This window comes from Mustela putorius, unplaced genomic scaffold, assembly GCF_011764305.1.
Source record: "Mustela putorius furo isolate JIRA1106 unplaced genomic scaffold, ASM1176430v1.1 tig00000095_pilon_pilon_pilon, whole genome shotgun sequence".
Lineage (NCBI taxonomy): Eukaryota > Metazoa > Chordata > Mammalia > Carnivora > Mustelidae > Mustela > Mustela putorius.
Genome location: NW_025421280.1, coordinates 25,040,651 through 25,054,997, shown reverse-complemented (window position 1 = coordinate 25,054,997; position 14,347 = coordinate 25,040,651). Strand labels below are relative to the sequence as shown.

General features: G+C 44.2%; 1 protein-coding gene across 1 annotated transcript; it reads right to left on the bottom strand.

Annotated features, from left to right (window-relative positions):
- Nucleotides 1-1,748: 1,748 nt before the first annotated feature.
- Nucleotides 1,749-12,623, bottom strand: XCR1 (X-C motif chemokine receptor 1). Its single transcript, XM_004760813.3, has 2 exons — nt 12,496-12,623; nt 1,749-6,721 (listed from the first exon to the last, which is right to left on the bottom strand). Exon 2 carries the CDS (start codon nt 6,702-6,704, stop codon nt 5,709-5,711), a length of 996 nt encoding a protein of 331 aa, XP_004760870.1. The 5' UTR covers nt 6,705-6,721; nt 12,496-12,623; the 3' UTR covers nt 1,749-5,708.
- Between the last annotated feature and the right edge of the window lie 1,724 nt (nt 12,624-14,347).

Genomic DNA, 14,347 nt, shown 5'->3' with positions numbered 1-14,347 from the left:
CTTGACTTCTGATAGTATAACTCCAGTCTTCACACAGCGTTCTCCCTTTGTCTGGATCTGTGTCCAAATTTTCATTTTTATAGGGACACCAGTCTTAAGGGGTTATGGGCTCACCCTCACCTATATGGCCTCACTTTATATCATTACATATGTAGTAACTACCCTTACAGAGAAGGTCATGTTCAGAGGAACTGAGAATTAGGACTTAAACTTAAGAATTTGGTGGGGAGTAAGAGAAGGACACAGTTCAACCCATACATGCCGGAAGCTACAGGTTTGTATACCCTAAAGAACCCCATGGAAATGCAACTTATGAAATTATACACCCATACACTTCGTTTTTTTAATCATAGGAAGGGATCTTAGAGATAACTGAGTTTAAACCTCTCCAGTTATGTTGAATAAATAAGGAGGGGAAGTGGTTTGCTAAAGATCCAGCCAGAAAAGTGAGTGTGATTTCCTATAGAGACCAGTATTTGTGGGTTTCCTCTAATTTTTAAGTAAACAGAAGACGCTTTGAGAAATTAGTAATGTTCAGTGTTTTTTTTTTTTTTTTAAACTCATTTTATCCTCACTATTGGAAAAAATCAGAGGCAGATTGCCGCCGAACCAATTGTAACCGAAGTGAGGAGAAAGATGCAGGTGGGTACTTCTCCAAACTCTCATAGTTTGTTGTAAAGTGCTTTGAAATAGTTTTAATGACACATGTAAGGTGACGTATTTAAGGTGGACATTCCCAATTGCATGGACAATTGAGCCTTGTAATTTTCTCTGAGTCCAGAAGGTTTATCCAAGTCATCTGGAAAGAGGACCAGCAATTCCCTAGGCCTAGAGTAATACTATGGAAATCTTTCCCCAAACAGGCCAAATGACCAGAGGCTGGCCAACTTGAGAATAGAGCTAATTTGTCTTTGTGGTCTTATACCCTCCCCCTGCCACAAACACGGGCTTGTGCTGCCTTCACACAGAGTGGGCCTCCATATGTGGCAAGGAACATTCTGGAGGTCTGCATACCCTCTCCATTCTCACCTCTGGCCCCATCTCTAATCCTTGCAACTCTCCAGTGCCCATCCACTGCCCATGTCCTTTCTCTAACCATGAGTGATGCTCAAGTCTGATTTTCTGATATGGTGCAAATCAAGGAACCAAATTGCTATTGTCCTTCAGTCCTTCCGGCCACACTCTGTTTTGTGGAGGGGATGGGTGTGTGGGAGAGGGGGTTGTAGGCACCTTGGACCTAAAATCTGGGCTGGCCCCAAGGTAGAGAGTGGAGTTCAGGATAAGCCTTACCCCCTGCCCAAACTTCCCCCAAACCTGCAAAATATCTTCCACCAAGTTTTCAGGATACCCAAAATTCCCAGCAGGAAGTGTATCATTCCTTCTGATTGGAAAGGTGATCTCTGAAAAGTCCTTGTTCTGACACAATGGGTCATAAAATAGGGAAAAAACAAACAAACAAACCTTGGACTTGAAGATAGCGAACTAAGGTGTCAGGCCAGGAGAGAGACGAGCCCTGGAGCACTCAAGATACACTTGGCCTCCTGGACAATTTTGCCTAAGGCCTAAAAGAACCAATTTCCCACCATCCAGAGCCATACAAGATTTGTTCCACACTTTATCTCCAATCCTCCTCCTGTATTCCTCCCTGCACCCTAAATCCTAACCCAGATCCCCAATAAGCAGAGAATTTTTAGGCGTCTTATATAATGACCTTGGGTAGAAATAAGGGGAACACAGCCAGAGGTGCGTCCGTGCAAATCTTTTATTTGTGCATGTGATACAATGATGCTTTCTGTCTTTGTGAGATGATTACAATAGTAATTCCTATTTGGAGCTGAATCATTGGCAAAGCAACTACTTATATGCGTATGACCTCATGTGCACCTCCATCATGTGGGTAGTCTGCCTTTGTGTTGTTGGCATTTATACAGTTTTACAGAGGAGGACACTGAGGGTCTGAGATGCCCAAGGTCCCAGTGAGTCAGTAAAAGTGCTTAGATTTGGGGTTTGGGTCCAGGGCTCAGATCCTGAGAGCCTTTTCAGATAGATAGTCTGCTTTGGGGTCTCTTCTGCTGGGTTTTCCCAGACTCGTGGGCCTCCTTGTCCTGTCCCAGGTAGGTTCCATAAATAAAAGCTATCAGGAGGTCAGCAAAACAGGCAATGTCTGGACTGATGGACTCTAGGGAAGAGTTCGTGGGAAGCCATTGGTGGTACCTGGGGTTGACCAGAAGATGTAATATAAACAAGTGTGGAAAGAAAAAAAAAAAAAAAAAACAGAAGTAGGGAAAAGCCAAAAAGATGGTCTCCAATCCACTTATTCAACCAACCACAAACCCTGTGGGGCACCAAGGGAGGTTCTAGAGTTTCAGCAGGAGGCTTGTGCCTTTGAGGAACTTCTACTCTGGCTAGGGTCATCTGAGGTCTGGGGCTGCCCTGGGCTTAAAGTTCCCATTCAAAGACCAGCAAGGTTCCTCCTCCCTTCCTGATTTTGTCTGAGAGAGCAGGGAGGTAGAAATGCCATTAAGACATCTTTTCTAGGAACCACTGTGGATGTTTTATGTGCCAGGCATGGCAGGAGATCTGCAGCCCAGTATCCAGGGCACTTTGATTGACTACAGGGGGAGAGACAGGCCCACAAGAGTCTAGCTGAGGTCGAACCGTGGTTCTGTGGGTGGAGAGAGGGGGAAAGCAGGAGGTTGTGGCCAACGAGGGTGTGGTCAAGGTATGTAGAGAGTGGCCACCCATGTGTAGCTCTCTGATTGTATTTTTCGGCAGTCTTACTCATGGTTCCCTCTCTGATAGGATGTCCCTCTGTCTTCCCATTCACATCTGTGCTTCTCTGGGCCTCTGCTCTTAGATTCCCAAGGAACTACATTAGGAGAAGAGGCTCTACTTTCTACTCTTGGGGATGACAAAAATCACTAGAAATGTAAGGAGTTAGACACGAGTGTATTTAGTGACAGGATCTCAGGGGTGTGGCCGAATGTGTTGAAAGAAATACTTAGCAGAGCAGCTTTTGCTGGGAAGGAATGGGATGGGGTAAGGAGATGAAGAAGTGAACCTCTCAAAAGGCATGCTCTGGTAGTAAGGGAAGACCCTGAAACCTGCCTTCTGGGAAGAGTGGGGTTGAGAACATGCAGCTTTGGTTTTGGAGCTGCAGTCCTCTGCCTTTCCCCTCCCTGGACTCAGCCTGCCTCTGAATAAAAGTTGAACAAAATTTTAATAATATTAGGTTTGAAAGGGGCACCGAATGATTATCCTAACCAGAAGTCCATTCACTTATCTCTGAGCCCACAACTACTCATTGTCTCCTTCCTTTTGCTGTTTCTTCTATCTGTGCTGAGTGATGTCCCCACCTATTAGTTGGCAAGACCATGAGAGCTTTGTCCTTCACTGGTGCACCACCCAGTCCTCTCCAGCAGGTGTTACTGGTCTAATTTTTAAAACTAGACCTTCAGTCTTCCCCAGCCAGATAAAATGCCTCTAAGGCTGGCCACCCAATTGCAAATGCATCATTGAAACCGTAGCTGGAGCTGAAGGGGTGAATGCTTTATGTGCTCTCTATGTGCCAGCCAAAGACTGGAACAGTAATTACTTTATTCAAAAGGCATAGACGGAGTGACTGCTGTGTGCAAAGTCCTGCCCAAGGGACTGTGGGAAGAATCCGGAATTCTCATTTTCAAGGACTTACAGCCAACCATACCCAACTGGGGTGCAGGTCAGAATCACCTAGGGAGATTTTCCAAAGGCCCCACTCCAGAGCTAAATCAGGTTGGAACCAGATCTGTGTGGTATGGGAACATTTTGAAGATGGGTTTTATCTATGTCCTGAGATGTGATGCTATGGGACAGTGTGAGAGGCAGGCATGTGTACGTCTAACTAAAAAGCAAGGTCAAGTATAGATGTTGCCAAAGAGAAGGATAAGCATGGTGCTCTGAGAGCATAGATTAGGGAGGAAGGGTTACTGTAACTCCAGCAGCCTGGGGCAAGAAAGCTCGACTGTGTTCCCTAGCCATGGGTCCCCCAAACGCATACATTAGAAAAATAATGACAGTTGTCATTCTTTGCTCCCACTCAATACGTCGTGCTAGAACACCAGGGCCCTTGGCAGGGTGCAGGACCCGGGGTGCAAGACCTCAGGCACTCTGCATTCCAATGGGGCGGGAAGATAAGACATGCACAAGTGTAACTATGACACATGGTGGAGAGTGACAAATACTATTTCAGAGGGGACAAGCGGAGTGCCACAGCACACCAGAGAGTGCTCTTCCGATTTTCAGATAGGGAAGGTCTTCCTGAGGAGTTCGCCTTTCAGCTGGGGCTTGTAGGTAGTGGAGTAGGAGGACAGGTGTTCCAGGCCCTGGGGACCACATGACAGGGACCCAGAGGAGACTGGGGGAAGGGTGTCTGGAAGGATGGGAGAAGGGTGTGGTTTTTGTGTGGTTGGGTCCTGAGCTGCATGGGGGGGGGATGGCAGAAGGTGGAATAACAATGGAAACGTTCATTGGCCCCAGATTGCAGGGGCCCTGAAAGACTTGCTGAGGTGTTTGGGCTTTATTTGCATAGTGTGAGGATCCACAAAGGGTTCCGAAGCACCCTGGTGTCCATTCAGAAGACACTTTGTGGGGAAAGAGGTGAGGAGTGGAAGATGCTGAGGAAGTGAGATCATTTGGGGATGGAACCACGGGCATTCAATGAACATGGACAGAAACAGCTCTGGGGGACATGGGGAAGGCAGAGGCAACAGGACTTGGCTGTGGGAGTGGAGGGAAGGGAAATGCAGGACTCAGAGATGATGTGGGTTTGGAGTGTCGGTGGCTGGGGGAAGCTGGTGCCATCAGCCAAGCAGATGGAGAACATCTGAGGTGGAAACTGATGAATCTGAAGTATCAGCTCGATATCCATCCAGAGAGGATGAGATGTAGGAATCTTCACCCTGGTTGCCTTGGCCAAGGAGGATGTTTAGTTTTCTGGACCTTCAGAGCTGGACTATTGGTACCTAGAGGGTCATGATGGTATCTCCTTATCTTTATGTCCTGCAAACAAATGCTTCATGCAGAAGGTGGCACTTACTGCATTCATTCTTTCCACAAAAGATTATTTATGGGCTGAATATCCAGGTGCTAGTTCATGTGGCATACACTAGAGCTATGACATGGAATGTATCTCCTGTCTAGTTGGGTCTTCAGGATCCAGATTGCATTCTGACTTGCTTATTTGAGGATATGCTTATCTTGGCCGAGTGAAACAGTCTCACCCAGCAGTCACAGAGGAGTGCAGAGCCAACCCCTCCAAAGTCAGCTGGCACAACCCTCCAGGTGAGCAGGGGACAGACCATCTACCATCAGTCGCATCTATACAATTAGCACACACATGGAGCCTCAGACCCTCAAAAAGCCTTGGAGGGATTCCTTTCTGGGAATCCTTCCAAGTTTCAGAGCCTTCTGGACTAAGCAATGTCTGAAGGAATGAATTAATGAAGGAATGGATGATGAACTCAGAATCCAAGAAATGTTTTTCTGGATGGAAATATACAGTTTCCAGTTTCTGCCACTATCTGCAGAAGAGGAGACATGAAGGACCTACTTGTGGAAGGTGGCCATGGCATTCCCCAGCATGCCCTCCATGATGCCCTTTCCTGCCCTGCTTCTCCCTGCTCCCACTCCAGAAGCTCTGTCTACCTCCATTGGCACCACTGAACTCCCTTTCAATAGAAGGAGGCACCCTCGTAATTGAAGGAGCCTGCTGTGTGATGAGGAATGCTGGCTGCCTGCTGCCCGCAGACCCGGAAGTGCCGGAGCAGACTTTTGAGATGTCTGCGGAACTTGACCCCGACAAAAACGTAGAGCACTGGGTTGAAGCAGCAGTGGGAGAAGGCAAGGTTGCGGCAGATGAGCATGGCATAATCCATCTGTTGGCTGAACTCGCAGCTCTGGATGACCCCAAGTTTCAGCAGTGTCTCCAAAAACAGGAGCAGGTTGTAGGGAGCCCAGCTAAGGAAGTAGGCTGCCACGATGGTGAATATAAGCCTGACTGTCCGAGGGCGCCGTTTGGACCGAGAGCGGAACAGGGTCTTGAGAATCTCCACGTAGCAGAACAGGATAATCCCGATGGAGAGCAGGAAGAAGACATTATGCTGGTAGACCGAGGTTAGGAACCCCTTCCTTTCTGAGTACTGACACTGTGAAGAAAGCACTGTGTGGAAGATAGCATCAGGGATGGAGGACAGGATGCTGGTTGCCCACACAGCTATGGTCACCAGCACACGGCACTGGAGGGTGTGGACACGCAGGGATGAGAGGGGCCTCACCACCGACAGGTAGCGGTGGATAGTCATGATGGTCAGGAAGAAGATGCTGCTGTAGAGGCTGATGGAGAAGATCATGCTGAGGAGCTTGCAGAGGAAGTCCCCCAGAAGCCAGCCCCAGTGGTACGCCGTGATCCACACTGGCAACAAGCAGGAGAACGCCAGATCTGAGAGGCACAGGTTGAAGATGAAGACATTGGTGAGGGATTCCAGGCTCTCATACTTCACTAGGACCCACAACACCAGGCTGTTGCCCACCAGGCTGAGGAGGAACACCAGGAGGTACAGGATGGTGGTGCTGATGGTGGCAAAGGTAAAGGTCTTGTTCTCACACAGTAAGCTCTGAGGATCATATTCAAAAGGGGTGATGGACTCTGGGGTGCCTGAGGGCTCCATCTAGACAAAGAAAGCATCTGAAATGACAGAGATGCAGAGTTTCAGACCACATGGTTAGGCTAGGATCCATAGGACCCATATTACATAAGAAGTGTGTGGTCCATGGTCCAGCTACCTATGGTCACTTAACTGTAAGGTGACTAGGAACTTTGCCAGAACACGTAAGTCACTAAGCATTCTGTTTAGTTTGGCAGGCTTTTTTTTTCTTAGCAAGGCTCTCCTGATGAAGGAAGTGGTGCATTCATTTGCATTCTGTCATACACCCCATTTCTCCTTGGAGACTGGCATTTGAATAGCACTAAGCTAGACCCTTCTTCCCGTAGGTGTATGAGGAAGAGCAATGGAATTGGAGTCAAAGAACTGAGGTCAAATTTGAGCCCCATTACTGTATTTCTGGGAAAGCTATCTAACCTTTCTGAACCTCAGGTTGTCATCTATAAAATAGAGCTAATGCCCCCCCCAATTGTTCCTTCATTTATTTAGCAAATATCTAGTAGCATTTACTCTGCCTCCTTCCCTTTGTCTCTCCCTCTGTCCCTTCCTTCTTTACTTCCTCTGCTGCCTCCTTTCCTTTCTTCCATAAAGTAAAGAAATTCTGATATCAGGATTGTTCAGGAAACTTGCTGTCTCTTGAAACAGGTCTAAAAAGAAAGGAGGAAACATCTCTCATGTAAACTCAGGTGTGAAATAACCTCAAGATTACGACGAACACTGAGATTCTGGGAGACCAAATCGTCACCAACACAGATGTCCCTTGAAAGGGAAGTATATGCAGAGTGACCTCCAAAGGCCAAAGGAGCCATGAGGCCAAAGAAAAAAGGCCAGTAAAGTCCAGCTTGCCAAGAAATGGCTTATTAAAGGGGCTTATGGACAGAGGTGTGTCTTGGGTTGCTGCAAGATGAGTGTATCTCTGCACTCTGAGACCTCCTGTTACACCTGATTTTGCAGCCCTAGAGGCTGGGGAGTGCATAATGGGTGATGACTAGGAGGAAATGTTTGAGAATATTTGTCTGTCATTGTTGTATCTCCAGAATAGATCAAGACCTTTATGTTCCAAGCATATACTTAAGGTTAATTTATTATGCAAGTGGTTAGACGAAAGGAAAGAATGGTGATTGTGGTGGTATGTGGGGGGACTGTGCTCAAGAGGGCTCCAGGTCACAGAGCGGTCATCATGGCAGATTTGTCCAAGATGGCATCAGGCTGGTTCACACACTTGCTAACACAGAAGATTAACTCTCTGAGCAGAAGGCTGCCTCACACGGGAGTTTGGTTTACAGAACATCCTATAGAGACAAACAAATGGCAATAAGCTAAGTGCCCTGTCGGAGGGGAGTAGCTAAGAGAACTGCATTGAGTCACACTGATTCAATCCTCTGAGTTAGTGAGGTTTGGGAAACTATGAAACTTGAAGGCCAGGAAGAGGAGAGGGAGTGACTTAAGAGCCAGACACTGTACTAGCACAGGCTATTCCCCTGCTCCTTCCATCCTGCGACTGTCTGTAAGGCACAGCCACCCCTACCTTATAGAAGAGGAACCCGAGGCTCAGACTGGTGAAGTGCCCTTTTCAACAGTATAAAGCCAGTAAGCAGGAAGGAGAGCCCAGCCGGGAGCCAAACCTAAGCTCTCCTGTCTTGTACTTGGAGGAGGAGAAAGGGAAAAGCAGCCCAAGTTTCTCACTTACCTAGTTTGGGATGGGAGGAATAAAAGGGGGCGTCTCAGACATGTCCTATTTTAGGTAGTAAGTCAATTCATGTCTCCAAACACCAAAGTGAAGATTGTTGAAAATATTACATATAGTTGGTTTCTTTTGTATTCTTTTGATTCCCAAAGAGGAATACATAAGCTTTTGTATGTTTACTGTCCACTTATGTTTCTTATTTTGAAAGTATTTATGAATTTTGTTCATTTTTTTGCTTGGACTAATAATGTTTTCCTTATGAATTTTTAAAAATTAAAAAAATATTTAATTAATTTTATTTGACAGACAGAGATTACAAGTAGGCAGAGGCAGGCAGAGAGAGAGAGAGGAGGAAGCAGGCTCCCTGCAGAGCAGAGAGCCTGATATGGGGCTCGATCCCAAGACCTGGGGTCATGACCTGAGCCGAAGGCAGAGACTTTAACCTGCTAAGCCACCCAGGCACCCCTTCCTTATGAATTTTTAAGAGCACTTTTTGGTACTGTCAACCTGTTGTGCTTCTTAGCTTTTAATTCTGTCCATGTCTTTTCTTTTCTTTTTCTTTTTTGGACATTTAGAAAGTGGGAGTCTACATTTTAAAGAGGAGCTCATCTGTTTCAGTCCAATTGTGTTTGATGACTTCTGACATATGCCAGGCCCTGTGACAGATGCTGGGCTTTGGGGTGGAAACATAACTAATAAATAGTCTCTATCTATAAGACGCTTATAGTTTAGAAGGAAAATAGAAATCGTACAAATGTCTGGGATTTCCTGTAGTGTGATGAGTTGGAAATGCAGATATTTTGGGATGGAGCCTTATAAGCACCCCTCATATCATACAGGTGATCCCCAAAGTCTGCTGCTTGGCTTTCATCTTCTCCTGACCTAGGGCCAGTGTAAGCTGACCCATCTTCGTAATATCATCAGCCCAGCTGCGTGGTTAGAAATTTCTCAAAATTAAGTGACTTATCCTGACAAAGAAGATATCTTGTCCCTCTTTTATTGCAATTTACTAAAAACAAGTAGCTTGACAAAATCTCAGTGTTGTAACATATCTCATGAACACAGAACAAAACAACAGAAAGCTGGTTTGGCTTCCTTGGCTGATGATTTGTGTTGCATTGCCAAGATAAGATAATCACAGGTCTCTACATTGAATGGAGTTCACATTTTCTCCTCAACTCTCCAGAATAAAGGAAGTCCTCGGGCTGGTCTGGGATGACAGGGAGCCAATAGCCAATCAACTCAACTTCCATTTCTCCCTCTTTACCTAGTTTTTTCCAGATCTGTGGTCCTGAATAATGCAGATTGAATGGGTTGTTAAGAGGACTTTCTAGTTCCTGCTTTGCCTGGTTATCAAGTACTGAATTATTTACCATGGAAAAGGTAACATAAGTGGGTTTCATTTCACAATAATATTTGAGTAAGCTAAGATTTGACCAACCATTCCATAGATAAGAGCTATAAACCCTGGGAAAAAAACCAAAACCAAAGCCCCAAACCTTCCTCTGGGCACTATTGAGCAACCAAAAGATGGTGAATACTGGAAGGGACCAGGCATTTGAAAAAGGAGAGCAACTGAATGGCACAGGTGGGATTCCCATTTTTTGGCTTTGGCTTCAGTGCAGGAGCCGGTTATAAGGGGCAGCTAAAATTCCAGTAGCAAAGTCACAATTTTTTGGTCTTGAAAAACTAGAGGGCTGAGCTTAGGGCAATCACAGCCACTGGAGAGGGGATGAGGTGACATCGCAGAGAGGAAAGGGTTAGATAGTGAGAACCTCAGGATCTGTGTGTTTACTCTGCCCAAATGTTTGGCTGACCTCTGAACCATGAATGCCCCTGTGAATGCGGAGGCGGTGAACTGAAATTGAGCTGCTGCCTATTTCATGGGAGGCAAAGTTTAGAGTCTGAGCTGGCCACTTTAATTGGGTGATAGAACAAACAACAAATAAAACAATGATTACTTTTCAAAAGAATAAAACAGAATCTGGTCTGCACAGCATAGCATCTGTAATGATCAGGCTACAATACATCACTCGGCATGTGGAGAAATAGGAGAACGTGGTCCACCCTCAAAAGGAAAAAACCCCATCAAGAAACTGACCCTGAGATGATCCAGATGTTGGAATTCATGAAATAAGCATGGAAATGCAACTCTCTTCACTGTGCTCAAGGGACTGACTAAAGGACTAAAGGACAATATATCCCTAATGAATGGAAAGATAGATCTCAGAAAAGAAAGACAAACTAAATGAAAGGCCCCAAAGGAAGTGGAAACAAATAACAATAAGATATCTAGAAAGGCCAAAATAATTTGGAAGTAAAACGACATATTTCTAAAGACTCAGAGTCAAAGGAAAAAAAAATCAAAGGCTAATTATAAAATATTTGGAACCAAATAATAACGAAAATAACACATATCAAAATTCATGGCATACAACCAAAGCATACTCAGAAATGTATACCTTTCAATGCTTATATTGGAAAAAGAAAGGTCTAAAATTAGTGATCTAAAATTAATGACTCAGAAGCTAGGGGAACAAAAGAGCAAGTTAAACCCAAAGGAATTAGAAGGAAGGAAATACAGATAAAAGAAGAAATAAAAAATAGGGAATAAAAAGAGAGGAAAAACCGGTTGTTGGAAAAATTTTTTTTAAAATGTTAATAGAACTCTAGTTAGGTTGAGAACATAAAGAGAGAGGACACAAATTCTGGGTAGCAGGTATGGAAGAATGGGCATTGCTACAGATCTTGTAGATTTAAGTGACTAACAAAGAAATATTATGATCAATTTTACATTAGATACAGCAACTTAAATAAAATGGACACATCTCTTTGAAAATTCAACCTACCAAAGCTGACAAAGAGGTGATACAGCAAATCTGTGAAGTCCTACTTTTATTGGAGAAATTTAATTAACTATAAAAAAAACTTTGTCACAAAGAAAACTCCGGAACTAGATGATTTTTTTCTCGTGCATTCTGTCAAACTTCTAAGGAAGAAATAATACCAATCTTTTACAAACAATCTGAGGTACAGTACAGAACACTTCTCAAATCATTTCAGGAGGCCAGCATCATCCTGATACCAAAACCAGACAAAAACATCACAATAAAGGAAACTACAAAACCAGCATCACTCATCAATATTCCTTAACCAAGTGTTAGTGTGTCAAATCCAGCAATCTACTTTAAAAGGAGTATATATCAACGACAAAGAGGTGTTTATTCCAGAAATATGAGAATGGTTTAACATTTGAAAACTCAAGTAATTTGGGGCACCTCAGTGGCTCAGTTGTTTAAGCGTCTGCTTTTGGGTCAGGTCATGTTCTCAGGGTTCTGAGATTGAACCCAGCTTCGGAGTCCCTGCTCAGCAGAAAGTCTGCTTATCTCTCTGCTCCTCAATTCACTTGCTCTCTCTCTTCTTTCGAAAAAAAGTAAAATCTTTTTTAAAATCAAGCAATTTGTCACCATATTGACAGAATAAAGACAAAAGCTACGTGACACTTTTTGATCAATGCAGAAAAGTATTTGACAGAACCCCATACCCATTCATGATGTAAATTCTGAGCAAATCAGAAATTAAAGGGATATTGGACATCTACAAAAGCTATTTCACTCTTCTGGTGGTTAATCATTCCTATACACAAAATATCATAGGCGCTTCTGGTCTGGGGCTGAGAGGTCTTGGGGATGCACAAGGCAAAATGGTGCCAACCCCCAAACCACTGTGAGTTATAGTCTAGGAGCCTGGTCCCCTTTTGCCTGTCACTGCCCTCCCTCCCTGTCTCTGCTTGCTCAACCCCTCCAGTCCACAATATGCTTCTGGATGGAGAAACACAGATCTAAATTATCCAACCACTGATCATAATGCCTGACCTAAAGGCTAGGCACCAGATAACCCCCTATACTTTCTTTCTTCAGCAGAGGAAAAAGAAAAGCATGTACATGATAGGTCTACTCAAAGTGCTTGGACCAGGTTTTTAGCAATGCAGATTTAGGGAGGCTCTGGAAGTAGGGGTCAGGACTCTGCATATTTACTAGCTCTCCCCCTGGTACATGCTATTAATATCAGAGGAAAACACAAGTTAGAAGTGTTTGTAAAGGAACTCACCTAGATCTACACCTCTTTAGATGCGTCTTGAGGGAGAAATGGCACTTCTCTGCTGCACATTGTGCTCCAAGAAACTGAAACACTGCCCTGCCCAGAAGGTTAAAGGGAAGACGGTTGCGGTTGCATATAGTCTCAGAGGGAGGCAGGGAGCCTTGGCTAATCCCTCCTCTCCCTTTCCTGGCTTCCCGGATTGACCCACCCTCAACCTCCCCACTCCCACCCAAGCCTTCCTGTCAGAACCGGCCCCATTGCTGATCGCCTGACCTATCTCCAAAGGCAGGTGTGGTTCACAACTTAAGGGTCATCTGGGCCCCTGGGTCCCCCTGAGAAAAGGGTCAGGTAATTTTGGAGTTGCAAGGAATCCTAAAGGATAAATTTTTTAAAAGTTGCATCTGTATTTTAGTAAAATTTATATTTATTAGGATACCAGTTACATATGATGATGGCGATGACGATTTTATTTTATTATATATTTATTTGACAGAGAGAGCGAGCACGCGCTTGAGCACACGAGCAGGGGGAGCAGCAGGGGGAGAGAGAGAAACAGGCTCTCTGATGAGCAGGGAAGTGGATGCGGAGCTTGATCCCAGGACCCTGGGACCATCACTTGAGCCAAAGGTAGATGCTTAACTGACTGAACCACGCAAGACCCCTAATGATGATGATTTTAAATTGAGATAACATTCATGGAACAAAAAATTTACTACTTTAAATTGTAGAATTCTGTAGTGTTTAACATATTCACAATATTTACAAGCATCCTTGCTATTCAATTCTGGAACATTTCCAGCCCCCCCCCAAGAAAAATCCCATACTTGTTAGCAGTCAGTCCCTTTCCTATTTCCCTCCATCCTCCCTAGCAACCACTAATCTACTTGCTGTCCTTATGGTTTTGCCTATTCTGGACTTTTCATCTGGGTGAAATCTTATAATACGTGACCTTCGGTGACGGGCCTCTTTCACTGAGTATAATGTTTTGAAGGCTCATGCATATTCTGGGATGTATCACTACTTCCTTCCATTTTGCGGTTGAATACTATTCCACTGTATGGATACACCACATTTCATTTACCCATTCATCAGCTGAGGGACATTTGGGTTGTTTCCACTTTGGGGCTATTATGGATAATGCTACCCTGAACATTCATGGACAAGTTTTTGTGTGGACATGTATTTTCAGTTCTCTTGCCTACATACCCAAGAGTGGAATTACAGGGGTGTATGGTGACTCTGTTTAAACTTTCTGGGGGAACTGTCAGACTGCTTTTCACAGAGCTGTACCATTTTGCTTTCCCACCAACAGTGCATGAGGGCCCCCGTTTCCCCCTTTCTTCACCAACCCTTGTTCATTTTCTCTCTTTCTTTCCTTTTTAAATTACAGAGTATGAAATGGTAGCTCACCATGATTTTGATGTACATATCTTTCATGGATAACAAGGCTAAGTATCTTTTCATATGCTTATTGGTCCTTTGGGTACTTCCTTGAGAAGTGTCCATGCAGAAACTTCCCCTTTCTCAAGTTTGGGTTATTTGGCTTTTTATTATAAAATTGTAAGCATTATTTATATATTCTGGATACTAGAGTCTTCTCAGATATATGATTTGCAAATAACTTCTCCCATTTTGTGAGAACTTTTTAAATTTGTTGAGAGTGTCCTTTCATAAACAAAAGTCTTTAATTTTGATGAAGACCCATTTATATATACATTTTTAATTCTTGTGATAAATTATATTAGGATAATGCTGGCCTCACAGGATGAGTTTGGAAGTGTTCCTTCTGCTTCTATCTTCTGAAAGAGATTATAGGGAATAGATGTAATTTCTTCTTTAAATGTTTGGTAGAATTCACCCA